The sequence below is a fragment of the Struthio camelus genome, chromosome 2 (genome assembly GCF_040807025.1).
Source record: "Struthio camelus isolate bStrCam1 chromosome 2, bStrCam1.hap1, whole genome shotgun sequence".
NCBI classification, from domain to species: Eukaryota; Metazoa; Chordata; class Aves; order Struthioniformes; family Struthionidae; genus Struthio; species Struthio camelus.
The window spans coordinates 4,682,774-4,697,213 of record NC_090943.1 but is presented as its reverse complement, the minus strand read 5'-3'; the positions used below and the strand labels follow the sequence as shown (position 1 = coordinate 4,697,213).

Below are 14,440 nucleotides of genomic sequence, written 5' to 3'. Positions count from 1 at the left end.
GGAGCCTATGGCATCCTTCCTCTCATCTAAGGTGGACATCTAAAATATACGAGAAGAATAAAGCCCTAAGAAAGTCTATTTCTTTCCATGGACTAAAAAGGGAGAACAAGAAGACTAGATCAGCTATAGGCATCTAGGACTCAGTTTGGTTGCCCCCACATAGCCATCAAGAGCCATTGGCTAAACACTAGTGTATGCCACCTGTTCTTCAGCTACTGCTACAGAAGGGCACAAGCCCACAGGAACTGTATGCATGTCTGTTAGCCACATGTCTTGGGCATCTTAGGGAGCCTCAAACTATCTGTTTGTGAGCAACTAGTAGAACCTCTACGTTATAGTGTGACTAGAACGCCACTTCTAATGCGTAGGCTATGGGTAGGAACTTTGCTAGAGGAGCACGCAAAGTTCAAAAACTAAAGTCTTCAGTCCCTTCTTTAACCCTGTGAGAACTTACGAAACACTGAAATGGAGAACTGATCTACTGCTGATGTAGTGCAGTAATATAAAGAAAGAAAGATAGGATGTGTCAAATGGGGGGGACTACAGGACTTACCGCTTCTACATACATACCTACCTGAGCAGGTAAGTAGGAAATAGCATCTTTTCCAATTGATCATCCCTATGAAATGATCTGAAAGCCTTTAGAGTATCTCTTAGCAAGTAAGCTTCTGCTTTATGCCTGGCTCTCGTATTAAAAGATATAAAAGTCTGAAAGAACTGAATGGAATTGAAAGAATGAGCTACTTACCAAGATATAACAAGGTTGTTGTGGTCGTATAAATTTGAAGAGATTAGGATTAGAGTTTTATGGCTGTTTTTAAACAGAAGTAGTGATTTTCTTAAAATCTATTTTTTTTCAAGTTTTGGATGTTAGGAAACTAAATACAATTTCAATAATTACAGTGGTATTTATAGCTTTTAGTACTATCTCTATATACCTCAAAATCAGAACACTGAAAGTTATTTTCTCATTTAATTTCTTTCAAAATTTAAAGATTAGAGGCAAAAATTTGGAGGGACAAATGTTTTTGCTTGTCCTCTGCTAATCTCTAATGCTTCCATGTTAACAAATCAAAATACAATATAAAATAGGTTGCCCTCAGGTTCCTTACCCAAACTGTGACTTACCCCGTATTTTGGTGATGCATTCTTGTGAGGACCCAAGCAGACATCACAAGAGTGGGAGCTCCTGGACAAACCAACATGGAACACAATATAACATTTTTTTTTGCTTACCAGGTCCCATGGAAACTTTATTGCAAAAAGCTTCCCAGTGCAGCAGATTGAGTACACACTAAAGTTCAGACAATAGGCGAGACAATCTTGCAATGACTTTATGAAAGAAGTTAACTCTCAGTTCAGGACAAAAAAAGACAAAACCCCCTCTCCCCTCCCCTCGCAGAGAATGAAATCACAATGAGGGAGAATAGGGGGATATTTTGGAACTATGTTTTCAAAAATAACATCTGAGTATTACTGGAAGGTTTGCTTATGAATTACGAGCACTTGTGAAGTTTGAGGAATCTTCTCTTTAACTAAAGCTATTTTGTCCTGTGAATTGTGGCCAGCACACAACTCTGTGTACACTGGAGATTTTATCTTTGTCCTGAAGCATCTATATCATTCACTGTAGATGAGTTAGCTGATGAACAGTCTGTGAAAATTTGTTCTAATGACCCCAATATCTAAGATCCAGGAACTGGTGATTTCTAGTCTCTCTCTGTCACTGATTATCCTTCTGCATTTATGATTAAGTAGCTATTTAAAAGATTTTTTAAAATAGTCCTATGAACTAGGTAATTAAGTTTGGCTCTCCTTTTCTGGAATTGAATTTCCAAAGGCCAAGTGACTTTCAAGTCTTCCCCCTAAAAAAGGACTCTAGTCTGAGGTACGTCAAATTTTCACCACTAAATCAATAGAAATCTAGGTAATATCTGCCTAAGTTTCATTCAGGAGCTGTAGGAAAGACGCAGAAGCCTTTCTTCCTCGTTTTGGGTCTTTCTTCGAGGTGCCTATGCTGGGGCCATATTCAGGCCAAGCTACCTTTTTAATTAATGAATAGAAACAGTTACATCCACACTGCCTGAAGTCTGAGTTGCTCTGGAGATGTCTCTCATTCCCCACTGACTACAGAAGGAGATGAGGACTACTACGTTCTTAACCAAGGTGTTTTCTTCCTGTTTATCTCAGAAGAACTTGGATTTGACTTCTAAGTCAAAAATGTCATGTACCCACTAATGTTGAGTGCTTCCGATTTAGAATGATCAAGGTGACATACAATAACATCTAGCACCACAATAAAAATTCTCCGCAGTAAAAGAATTTTTATTTTTCTGTTATGTGCACATACTCTGACAATTGGACAATTCTGACAATTTTAATTGCTATATAAACTCAAAAGATTCTTTAAAGCCAGGTCTCTGCAAAAACTGCAGTTGTTGCTTCCTAGATCTGAATTCACTCAAAATAAGATTAATATATCTAATTCTGACCGCTAAAAGCAAAATGCCAGCTTAGTCATCTGAACTTCTTTAGTCAGTGGAGGAAGAAAAGATGCTTCCAGGAGGTTACCCAGCCACATTAGTTATCTATTTCAGAACTGGATGAATTACCACCATGGCATACCTACTAACTCCTGACTGCAGGAGAAACTTGGAGAGAGAGTTCAGATTAGATGACTTTTAAATGTCTGTAGTTGCATGAAATTAATCCCAGTTATAAAGACGAATACTGCAGTCTTTGAAGCGGACGCATTGTGCTTCTAGAAATGTGTTATGTCCTCTCCTTCAAAGTATAAAAATTTGAAATATTTAACACAATAAGAAGAAAGGTAGAATTACATTATTACTACTGCATGAGTAGGCACCTTTTATCGAAAGAAATCACCTCAGAACAAACATTGTATCTAATTCTAAAGTAAATGGAAATATTAAACAGAAGAGAGAGGAAAAGAGTACTAACCCCAGCCAGCAAATATGAACCACCATACATACTGCTTATCAGAAACAAAGGTCAGCAAAAGCAGTGTTTGCAGGTATATCCCTTCTACAAGAAGCCAGAAGAAGTTGGCCAGAATGCTGAATTGAAAAAATGCCACAGCAGCCTTACAAGCAACCTGGAAATGTGGAGGAAGGAAAAAGCATTAGATTGCCTTTCAGTTGGGTTAAGTATTGTTTTTCACAAGCGTATGCAAAATTCAATGTTGTCACACAAAAATGAAGGAATAAACACAGGATTTCAGTAGGTTTGGGATTCTGTCATTTCAGCTGACTTTACTTCAAGTTTTTTGAAAGGGAGACTTTGGCTCTCTCTTAGGTGAAATTCATCACTGATAGAAAAGGATCCAGCTCTATTAGAGTCAACAGAGCTGAACCTCATATAACACAGCTGAATGTGACCCATCAGGTTTTTTGGTTTGTGTCATTTATTGTGCAGGTTATTCGTTTTATGATTTCTGTTCTAAGGCACTAAAAAAGAATAGGGTAAAGAAATCTCCATGTTTTCTTCACATCAAGGATTAAACATTAAATCAAGCAAAGAGAGAGGGGGAGATTAGTACCGTTGACATTAGGCAGTGGTCCATGGTTTCATCGGCAAACAAAACAGCATCTTTGGTGAAAACAGCAATTGCTCTCAAGATAAACGAGACAAACAGGTGCATATGGATGTAATTCCGTGTACAGTGGAATTTTCTGACGTGGAAAAAAAAAAGAAAAAAGAAAAATTGCTCTTCAAAATAAATTTATTACGGTCTCATCAAAACCCAAATAGGAATACGCAGTGACTTCAGACTTTCCAAACCAAATATATGATCTGTTACTATTTAAGAGGGAGCTAGGCACAAGGGAGCAGAGCAATTATGATGTGTTTAGGCTAATAAAAGTGCTAATATAGTTCTCCTTGAATCACCACACATTTGAAGGAGTTATCAACAGCAGGCAGTAACTCTGACTCTCTTGGACTGCATTGCAATAACACCTTTTAATTATCCTAAATAGCAATTTTTGTTAAAAAAGCCCACAACACGCTCTTCAACCCCTTTCCAGCTAGAGCAGAACAGAGTGTTGAATGGATGCGAGTTGCATGGGGTGGCTGCCAGAGGAGTAACTGCCTTTCCCTAGACTGCCCTGTCCTCACAGTTTGGATTTGTCCTGAAGGAATCTCCTTCAAGGTCTGGACTGATCAGCCTCCTGGTCCTGGACCCCTCTGTAGAGACGACCTCTGAGACTGTCAATACATGCCTCCTAGGAAGCTGTTTCTGCACTCTGCGCTCTCAGCTATAGAGAAAGTTTAGGGCTTTTCTTCAATTGCTTTGGAGCCAATAAAAATAAACTCTATTTCCTAATAACCAGAGTTATCGAACATGATGTTGAAATTTCTTTAAACCTCTTCCATAGCTCCCGTTTATGGAAGAAATGGTCTTTTGCAGAAGGAATGGACAATTTAGAATGACTACAGGTTCAAGGCGTGAGACATACTGAGTTTCTGCAGAGTATGTCCCTGCTAAGCACTGGAAGAGCAGTTACCTTATGTTAATAGTGATAACAGCCTGGGGCATTTATCCTGCATGGATAGATTGCCCAGTCAGCTTTATTATTTTAGCATCTGAAGGGAAATGCCGCAGCACGAGCAGAGAAGAACCCATTGCCATTAACCGAATGCAATGTCTCAGAAGGGTTTGAAAATCATAATAACAAAAAAGGAAAAACAAACAAACAAACAAACAAAAAAAACACCAGAGGGCTTGAAAGGAATAAGTATGAGGCTGTCTTGAGACATCCTGAAAAGAGACCAAGTTTTTACCTGAAGGCAGCAAAGACAATTAGAGCTGTAATGAGTGAAGTCACTGATGCTGCATAGCCAGCAGTGTAGACACGCCAAAATGTAGAATAATATGATTTCTATGAGAAAAAGAAAACACAGACCAATGCTGTTGGTTATGCAGCATGCATTCTGGTGTGCTCATTTCACGAAGATGCGACTTCCCTTATTTAAGCATTCCCATCACCTTGTGCTGATTTCAGTACTTAAGATTCGCATCAAGGTTTTTCTCTTCATCACTAACATGCCTCATTTTTTGAACCCTTCATAAGCTTAGGCATGAGATCAGTTAGACAGCCTCACTGTTTCAGAAAAGTTCAGCTTTTCTGGAACAGTGACTTTGAGCATGTTCAACAGGAAAATGTTTAGTTTGTAAGTAACTACATTTTTTCCTATAGGCACGTAAGGACTCTTGGGCAATGAAGCCTTCAGATGGGTGATCTGTGAATCAGTAACTTTTGGAACAGGGCCGGATTCTAATCTATTCAGGTCAAAAGATATTTTTTACTGAACTGAAAAGTGTTGTTTTTCATAAACAGAAATAGTTAAGCAGTGATAGCTCATAGAGAAATAAAATGTGCATTTTGAAGGTGAGGAAACCAAGATATAGTGAAATCACCTCACAATGTTGAGTTGGGAAAGTTAAGGCCAAGATAACAACTTCATTATCTTTGATTCCTTTGACAAACACAGTTCATTCAGTGGCCCTGTGCTGTAACACTGCAAAATTCATCACAGTTCAATATTTTATTATTATTTTTTTGCCTTGAAATATCTTGCAACCCAAGAAAAATGAAGCATGTTTATACAGCTTTAGCTATGCAAATTTTATTCTGTTTCACTACAGGATCACCTAATTATTCAAAATCCCAAGAAACCAAATTCTTTGAATTCAGATAAATTTCCTCCTTGTAAATGCAATGGACACCTTGTTCTCTAATTGATCCAAACTCTGTTTATCCAAGAGGCATCAACTCTACATTGAGATAGCCATTAGCAATTTTAAGTAGATCCATAAATAAATCAGGTAACCCTGACAACCTGGGAATTATCCTAGTGTTTCTGAACTACTCCTACTGTTTTATACTGCATTTTTAAAACAAAGGTGCAAGTTAGAAAATATGTTCTTCAACCGAAGAAGGAAATATTGGATGCCTTTTGTATTTTATTATAGGGTATCTAAAACAATAGTACAATATGCAGAATACATCACGCATTCTCACACCAGATACAAAGTACAAAACTGGTGGGTCTCTTGCAGTATAAATGGCATTCTTCTCACTTTCTTCCCTACATTTACAATGCAGTAGAGCTTATTCACCTTGTCTTCCCTTTATAGACCCTGCGCGTACGACTGAGATGATAACAAACTAAACAGCCACAGTGCAGACGTGAGCTCTGCCCTGAAAACCTTCACAATGTTAACATGTAAATGTAGTCCCTTGCTTGATTTCAGCTTAGATCATGTAGTATAGACTATGTTTGTGCATGATTTGATGATTAGCAAAAGCCAGGGACTGCTACCAATACACAACTTGGAGAAAGCTGCCCTGATCTGGAGAGTAGGAGAGTTTATCCATGTGGATGACAGTCTTACATGCCAGCTGGCCTCAGGGCTGGAGAACACTGTGTGCTAGAATATACAGCGCCTGGAGAGGCTTATATCCCTTCTGAAGTAGTTGCATGGTTTCCAGAAATGCTCCAGAATTGTTTCATGTATTTATCTTGATAGCTTCGCTATAGGGTAAAGGAGTGCAAACACTCACATTTTACAGGTGGAAAATATAGCTGTGCTCAAGTTTTTAGGTTCATGGAGCCAAATGGATTAAACCAATTGTATCTAGACTTGCTAAAGATTCAGACACTTGAACTAGTACTTTTGTGCTTGAGCTTTCATGCCTGGAGAGACAAATGGCTCATTCTGGATAACAGCCAGCATGTTAGTGATATGTAGATAGTATAGGCAGGCACCTGAGAGCTTCAGCAAAAGTCTGAGATCAAGCCTGAGATTATAGTAAAGTTGTAGTGGAAAGCAAAAACCCATGTTCTAATGGGACTTGGTGTCAATTGGCCCAAGAGAATTAGATGTTGAAGGGAAGGGTGTCTGTCAAATCCTAACCCTCTCCAATTTTACGTATCTTACTTTGGCCTGTAACAAATCACCTTTTTGCACTGTGGACTCACAACTCTGCACGCTCACAGGGAGTTATATAAGTTAGACTTTTCTTTCATAGAGCGGGGAGAGTCAGTTTCTTCTATCAAAATATCGCAAGAAGGGGAGAAGGCAGTGATGATACCCCAATGGACAGTGCATTCATGTGAGACCTATGAGCCCTGCTAGATAAGCAGTGGAGATAAGGGGATGGAGATGTTCTTATCCACTTGTGCTGAAACAGCCCAATTTAGCAAAGGTCCCAACCTGAGACAGAGGCAGCAAGCACAACTCTATAAATGAGCGCCCTTCAGCTATGAGGCAGAGGTTACCACTGAGACACGAACTCCACCAATGCAGTGTGAGGCATTCCCTTCCTGGGGCCAGGTATGAAGATGAGTAAGGCAAAAACTTAAATCACAGGAACATGTGAGTGAAAAAGAACTGCTGCTGGAGCCTAACGGAGCACCTAATGATGATCTTTAGATAGCAAAAAAATGGGGGTTCATTCCTGCTCCTCTGAGAGCCTAACTGAAAGTGCAGAAATACTCAGTGGCATCCGAGAGTTTCTTCCTAAATAAGTGCCTTGACTGCTGTGCTATAAAGGTATGGACTCTTTTTCTTTTTCTTTTTTTCTCTGACTCAAAGCAAATCTGAAAAAAAACAATCAACAGCAGGGATTCAAAGAGCTCTTCCCTGAAAAATTCCCCATAGACTGTTTGGTAGAGCTTTCTAAGGAGGTGCATGACATGGATTCAAACCCTCTCCATCAGTGAACCAAGGTCTTTGTTAACCAGGACAAGCAACCTAAGCACTACTGAGTAACACCAAGAGGAGAGAACGAATGGGGTGGAGAATGGCCCTGCTGTTTGCTTCTTCCATGCTTTGCACTGAGCCTCATTTGTTAAACGTGCTCTAAATACACCTAACATTTCTGAGTTTAGCACTGAAGAAGGATGATAACTGGATTCTGATGGGACTTAGATGTGAGGGAGCATTCAGCTGCTCAGCACATTCAAGAGAGGATGCTCTGGACATGCCCACAAACAGCAAATCAAAAACTCACCTGATCCTCTGGCCCTTTACTGGAACCTTCATCAAAACCACATGCAATGGTGTAAGGTGGGAACGGTTCTGACCAATATGCCTCCTCTGTACAGTTTCTTTGAAGGACGCCTTTAATGGTGAAATATATTAGAGAATGAGTTGTGTATTTTTTTCATTTGATTTTTGACAAGAAACAGCATATTTCTAGTCCTACTTCAGTTCTTAAGTTAGATACTTGCAGGTCTAGTCACGTTCAGCAAGATTAGCTGTACTATTCTAGATATTGATCATTTGAGAAGTTGAGATAAGATGTTCCCATTCATTTCAAGATGCAATGGAACATCTACATATCATATAAGATATTCCGTCAGTGAATTCAGTCTTTATGCAGATGAAACTAAATTAGGCAATTTATCCCGCAGTTACAACATAGTTTGTGCCTATGGGCAAAGCCCTGAACCACCTGATCTAGCTCTGAAATTAGAGCTAATATTTGAACTTGGCCCTGCTCTGACTGGATGGTAGGACTAGATGGTCTCCAAGGGTCCCTTCCAATACTAATCATTCTATGACTTTATAAGTCAGTGATTCTATGATGTACAAATAGACAGTTTTTAACCTCAGCAATCTAGTGCAATTATATGTTTTTTAGTCCACCGCAGAGACTAGATAATTTCATGCAGCACAACACACAACAAAAGAGTGCCAACCTGCATTGACCATAAGCCAAGGTGCGTATCTGGATAATTACTGTATGTTGGCTGACATAAGATAGCATGATGAGTCACGAAAATACACATGTTGGTGAATCTTTAACTATTATGCTTTATTTCAAAAATATCTACAGATGAAAAGAATAAGAAGAAAAAGTCTTGCCATGGAAATTGGTGATTTCTTCAAAAAATCCTGGACAGGGAACTTTAACCACTTCCCCAAAAGTGGCTCTGGGCCAGCAGCTTAGACCATCCCAGTCTCTGGGGCATCCTGAAAAAAAGACAAATTTCTAAATAAAGAAACAGACACAGAACATCAAACAGTTGATCTTCCACAATGAGATTTTTTGTGGCTTTCCCACTAGTTCATATGCATGAAGAAGAATCAAAACAGCACCTGCAGCTCTGCAAATGAAGGATTGCATTGTTTTCCCCTTTGCCTTGAATGCTTTGTCTCTCATATACACACTCAGCATTGCAATTGGACCTTCCCCCACCTTCTTTTATGAGACGATGTACATGAAAATCAAGCAGACACAATCTGAAAGTCAAATTAACTGGAGCTCTTGAGCTCTTTCCATTGTCAAAACAAAATATAAATGACCAAAATAAAAAATACGGAATAATTATTAGCGCTTGAGATTTCTCGTTACTGGATTCAGAGTCTGGATGAAAAGCATCAGACTTAAAAATTCAGCCTTAGCCTCTTAATTCCATGCTTATGGTCTATCAATTCCACCTGGCTTAGAGGAATTAACAAAGAGGCTGAAATCCCAGCCTCACACTATCAACACGACTTTTTGCATTGGACTTCAACAGGGATTAGGTTCACCTCGAAGTGAAAGAACACCTCCCAGCATCCTCTGAAATAACCATCAGCAGGAGCACGTCTGACGGGTTGGCATTCATGAGGTTCCCTAAACCAGGGGTTGCTGGTTGATGAGACAGGACACGCTACTAGCTATGAGTCTGATAACAAGTGTTTTCAGAAGAGAGAGTTAATCACAGCTTTGTCACTGATGCATCACATCGAGACTCGAGCTGTGGTTACGCAGCGTCTGCTGGTAAGTAGGTGTGGGTGGGGCGCGGAAAAATTATCAGTATGTAAAGGTGCCTGAACCAACAAAAAAAGCACTGTGCTGTAACAGAAACTAATCTCTAGGGAGTCGTAAGGCGGATATAAAACAGTGCATGGGTTTCGTTTGGGAGGTGTTATTTTGTTCCACGGATTCTGTTTTGTTTCCTCCGTGACTGATGACAAGGCAAATCTAAAATTGACAAGAGCTGAAATGTGGCAGTAATATTACTTTTCTGTGGCTGAGCAAAGTTACCCTCTGTCTTCCCAAAGGATAGTACCAAGAATCTCCCGTAGGACTATCCTCACATCACCCTTGGGAGGATGAAATTCCTGGTATCCCCAGTACACCAGATGGGAAAACAGGAGCCTAGATTCATTATCCTTAATTTTAATTGTCTAAAATGTGTTACCTAATCTAAGCTATGTTCCTTCTTTAATCAGTAGAAAGAGACAGGGACTTCCAGCGGATGATTCATCCAATATATTGGCGGCTCCTTTCTGAGGATGGGATGAATCACTCGCTGTATGTACCTAGGTCTTTCTTGATAATTATAGACTGAACTAGGCTGCTAATTTTTAAATGATTGAAGTTATGTAATGTGAGTCCCACCACGTTCTTAAGAGACTTAGATACCTAAAGGGCCCCTCTTACAGGGACTAAAACACCTCTGAAGGGCTGGGCCTGAGAAACTAACCTATTTGAGAACATGGAGTTAAAAAAACAGAATCAGGTAACATTATGTGGGAGTTGTACCAAGGTGTTTTAAGTCCCAGATCTGGCTTCATTTCCAGTGACTGCTAAAGTTAATAGCAGAGAAACTACTGAGTGCAGAGGCAGCAAGTAATGCATCTTACTCACTGAGATTTTCAAGAGACTAATGATTGGGACATGCCACCTGAGACTCCATAAAGACAACTGCAGTAGGCTTTGTGTCCAGTAGTGTTGACATTGCAGATAGTTAAGTTTGCTTCAGTCACCCAGGGCTCTCTTTTTCAGACAATGGAGAAAAATAAGCATTTTTAGAGCCTAATTCAATTAGCCTATTTTGCACATCTACTTCAGGATGGGAGGAATCGCACCCTGGACTCTACTGAGGGCACTCATTACACAACTCTCTGTACAAATAGAGTAATGAGGAACTAGTTTGGATTTAGAAGTCTGCAACACAGATGAATTCCACCTCTGATTCTCTGCAGCTGCTGGGAAGTAACTCTTCAAAAATCATAATCTCTCACAGTGTCTCACATGCAGTTCCTGAAAACTGAACCACAAGCCAAGAACTTTTTAAAAATGTTAGTCTATTTTAAAAATACCCCTTACGAAATGATGGGGATGAATTGTTTTTCCAGGTCTAGTGATTGACTTTTAAATATACTGAAAAAAGCAGTAAATACAGCAGATTTTCATTAAAGTCCTTCCACCTCTAGCAGGTAAAAGGTAGAAAGGAGAACTTTGAGAAGATCAGAGTTGGCAAGGTTCAAGATTTTTAAATTAACTGAAGCGTGAGGGTTTTTTTACTTCTTTGAATAGCTTTAGCTACAAAGAAGATTCTAAAATCAAGTAATCAACTTTCTAGTAAAAAGGGAAACCCTTGGAATGTCACACTGTACTTTGCAAACAGAAAATGTACCTGATAAATCATTATGAAAAATGTCTGAATTTTGCCAGAACTTTTGGGGAGGTTAATGGGTCTTCTGAGTGTAAAAGTTGTTCAAGAGGCATTCTGGACTTGACAAGAGTAGGGAAAATGTATTAAGATAGAATGGACAATCTTAAGATGGACACCAGGCATTAGAGTGGTTGGTTAGCCCACAGAAAAATAAAAAGGAAGACAAAGGATATATTGGGGAAGTTGGTCTCTGGATTTCTGTAGGCTGCTAAAGGTAGACTTTCAGATGGTTTAACTTGGTTGCAATGTTTCTGTTCACACCAAATATATGAGGCATCTTCACCTCATAACTGCTTAGAAGAAAATGAACATCTGCTAATTCATGTCAATTGAAAGTCTCAGTTAGGTGGATTAATATTTTTCTAACAAAAGCTGTCCAGAAAAGTATAACTGAATTTTGGAAAGGATTTGGACATTTTGAAATTTCACTTTGAATCGGTTCAAAATAGGCCTCCCAATTGCATAAATCCTAGCAAAGAGAACTAACCTCCACATATCATGTCTTAAATATTTTATAGACTGAAATATTCATTCTAATTTTCAAAATTTATATTTAAGCATCTATTCCAAAATACCACTGCAATAAACATTAAAAAAATCCTCTGAAAATGTTGAAACAGAATATTTTGGAGTAGGGATTTTTTTTTTTTTTGTAAAGAACATTTTCAAAAAATTGGATTGATTTTTAAAGTAATATAATTTCAGGGTGCTGTTTAATTTCTTATGTTGAAGCTTCTTTGTAGCATTGAATATAAGAGAAGAACACAGAAAACACTTCAGTAATTTAAGATATTACAACTAGGATTTTTCTGCCCTAATCCAAGCACCTAGTTGTCAAAGTCTGAATGAGTTGTCTTAGCCTCAATTTGTAGTTAGTAAAGAGAAATATGCCCCCAGAGAACAATTAATCTTGTCCTAAAGCAAGCAAATGCTTGACAAATTCTATGAAGCATGCTCTAGAGTCACCCATCTGCCTCCATTTACTGTAAAGGGGAACTCTAGAAGACTAGTCCAGACTTAGACACTGAGCTTTTAAAGAGGTCTGAAATTAAACAATATGAGGCCTCAGCCTGTAAAAGCAAAACAGCTATTCAGAGACCATGCAAAATAAGAATGTGGAATCAAAGCTTCATTCAAGAGAACAAAGAGCACCTTCACACTGTGCCCCTGAAGTGATATGAGGCATATTCGTATTGGAGCTACGCAATCAGGACTGTTATTTTACCTTTAAAATCGGGTGAAATGGATTCATTTTTTTCTAAGCAGAGAGCCTCCTCTTTCGTCACCTGTTGGAATATCTTGCATTCGGGATGGATCCCCGCAACCTCAATAAAAAAAAAAAAAGGACAAAACAAATCAAGCAATTGTGGGGTTATCACAGTGAATAGCCCAAATTTCCTTCCAGTTTGTACCTCATGGCTGATACTTTAGGGTCCACGAATGTTAAAGCTCAGCTAAAGATTTTTCTGCAAATAGGGTATGTAAAGGAGGAGGACAGACAAAGAGAAAAAGAGAAAGTTATCTTGCACATGTATCAGTTTACAAATATATGTGGGCATGGATACTCTCATGGATTTTTGGCATTTCATAACCATTGAGCTAATGTAGCACCTTTTCTCAAAGTCGAACATTTATACGCTCTCCCATTTCCACTAACCTTTTTCATAAAACTTAAATGGATTTCATAATCTTTGGATCTTCACCTCTTTGTCAACTGGCCAAAACTGGACAATGAGTTCATCAGCTACTGGAATATTCACAATAAATTCCTCAAACATACACGCGATCTGACCACACACACTTTGCTTCTTCCCTTAAAAAGGCAACTAAAAAGAAATAATTTTCTTTAATCATGAAGAGGATTTCCTTAGTTAATCAGTTTGGTTGTTCAGAAATATCTATTGGCAAAATATTCCTAATCACTCTTGGGACCGCTCAAGAATCAGTTTTTCTCTATTGAAGGAATTAGCCCCAAGCCTGACAATAAAGATTTAATTACTCTCCTGGAGCAATTACTCTCCTCTACCTTTTCTGCTTTGATGCTCAGACTGACAGAATGGTCTCTCAGTCTTCTTTGAGACTTGCAGGCATCTACATGTGACCTAGTTATCCGGGCTTCTTTTGCAGTCTATAGAGACCTAGGGCATGTTCCACTTACCCAGAGACGGCTAGCGCTATTTGGGATGCTATAGGGCATCCCACCCCTCCTTCAGCAGCTACTGCAGAAGAGCATGCGTCTTCTACAAAAGTCTTGTGATAATTTTACCAGCTCCATGTAGAAATATCAGTGACTCTAGGGTGTCTTCAAAAATTCAACATGTTTAGGCAACTGAATTGCACTCATAATCAATACAGTCCATAGTCTAGAAAGCAACTAAACTGTATTCAGACAACTGAATCCTGCCCTAAACCTCCTCTATTTATAATAGGATCTTCTACACACATAGAGTCTTACATGGAATGGAGCAGCGGGTTTGCTCCTTTGCAAGCTATGCTATTCAAAGCAAAACCAGAGGCTCTGGGGATAGTGATTTTAATTGAAATGATGGACTGAAGGCTTTCTGAGACATTTCTGAGCAAGACTGAAGGCCATTCTAAGCCTCTAATGACTTTGAAAATACAGTACAGATGAAAACATCATTGCTAGATTGCCTTTTCAGTCACAGGAAGTTGATTTATTGGCCTTCAGAATGTTTTTAGTGAGAAGTGCAACCAGCACTTCTTTTAGCCTCAACAGAAACTTTGCTGGAAGTCACGCAGGCTATTGCAATTTTGCAATAATATCTGCCTGGCGGGGGGAAAAAGGAATGTGACTTTTAAAAACCTCAAGAATTCTTCTAGAACCTTACATCTGGGTTCTAAAGTAGCATGGACAGACTTCTTTTAAATATGTAGCCCTAGAGAGGGTTCATACATCCTAATATTAGCATTAAAAAAAAGGATTAAGGGCACTGTATGA

The 14,440-nt window shown here is 38.9% G+C and overlaps 1 protein-coding gene across 3 annotated transcripts in view; it reads right to left on the bottom strand.

The window, feature by feature from the left end:
• The window catches only part of LOC104150137 (vasoactive intestinal polypeptide receptor), a 31,008-nt gene that overhangs the window by 9,070 nt on the left and 7,498 nt on the right, over nt 1–14,440 (bottom strand). For all 3 annotated transcript variants that reach the window (XM_009684204.2, XM_009684206.2, XM_009684205.2), the window contains exons 2-8: nt 12,707–12,806; nt 8,897–9,004; nt 8,040–8,149; nt 4,804–4,901; nt 3,560–3,692; nt 2,962–3,115; nt 1,129–1,189 (exon numbers count right to left, since the gene is read on the bottom strand). In XM_009684204.2, the coding sequence (XP_009682499.1) occupies nt 1,129–1,189; nt 2,962–3,115; nt 3,560–3,692; nt 4,804–4,901; nt 8,040–8,149; nt 8,897–9,004; nt 12,707–12,806 (764 nt within the window). The remainder of the gene's footprint in view (nt 1–1,128; nt 1,190–2,961; nt 3,116–3,559; nt 3,693–4,803; nt 4,902–8,039; nt 8,150–8,896; nt 9,005–12,706; nt 12,807–14,440) is intronic.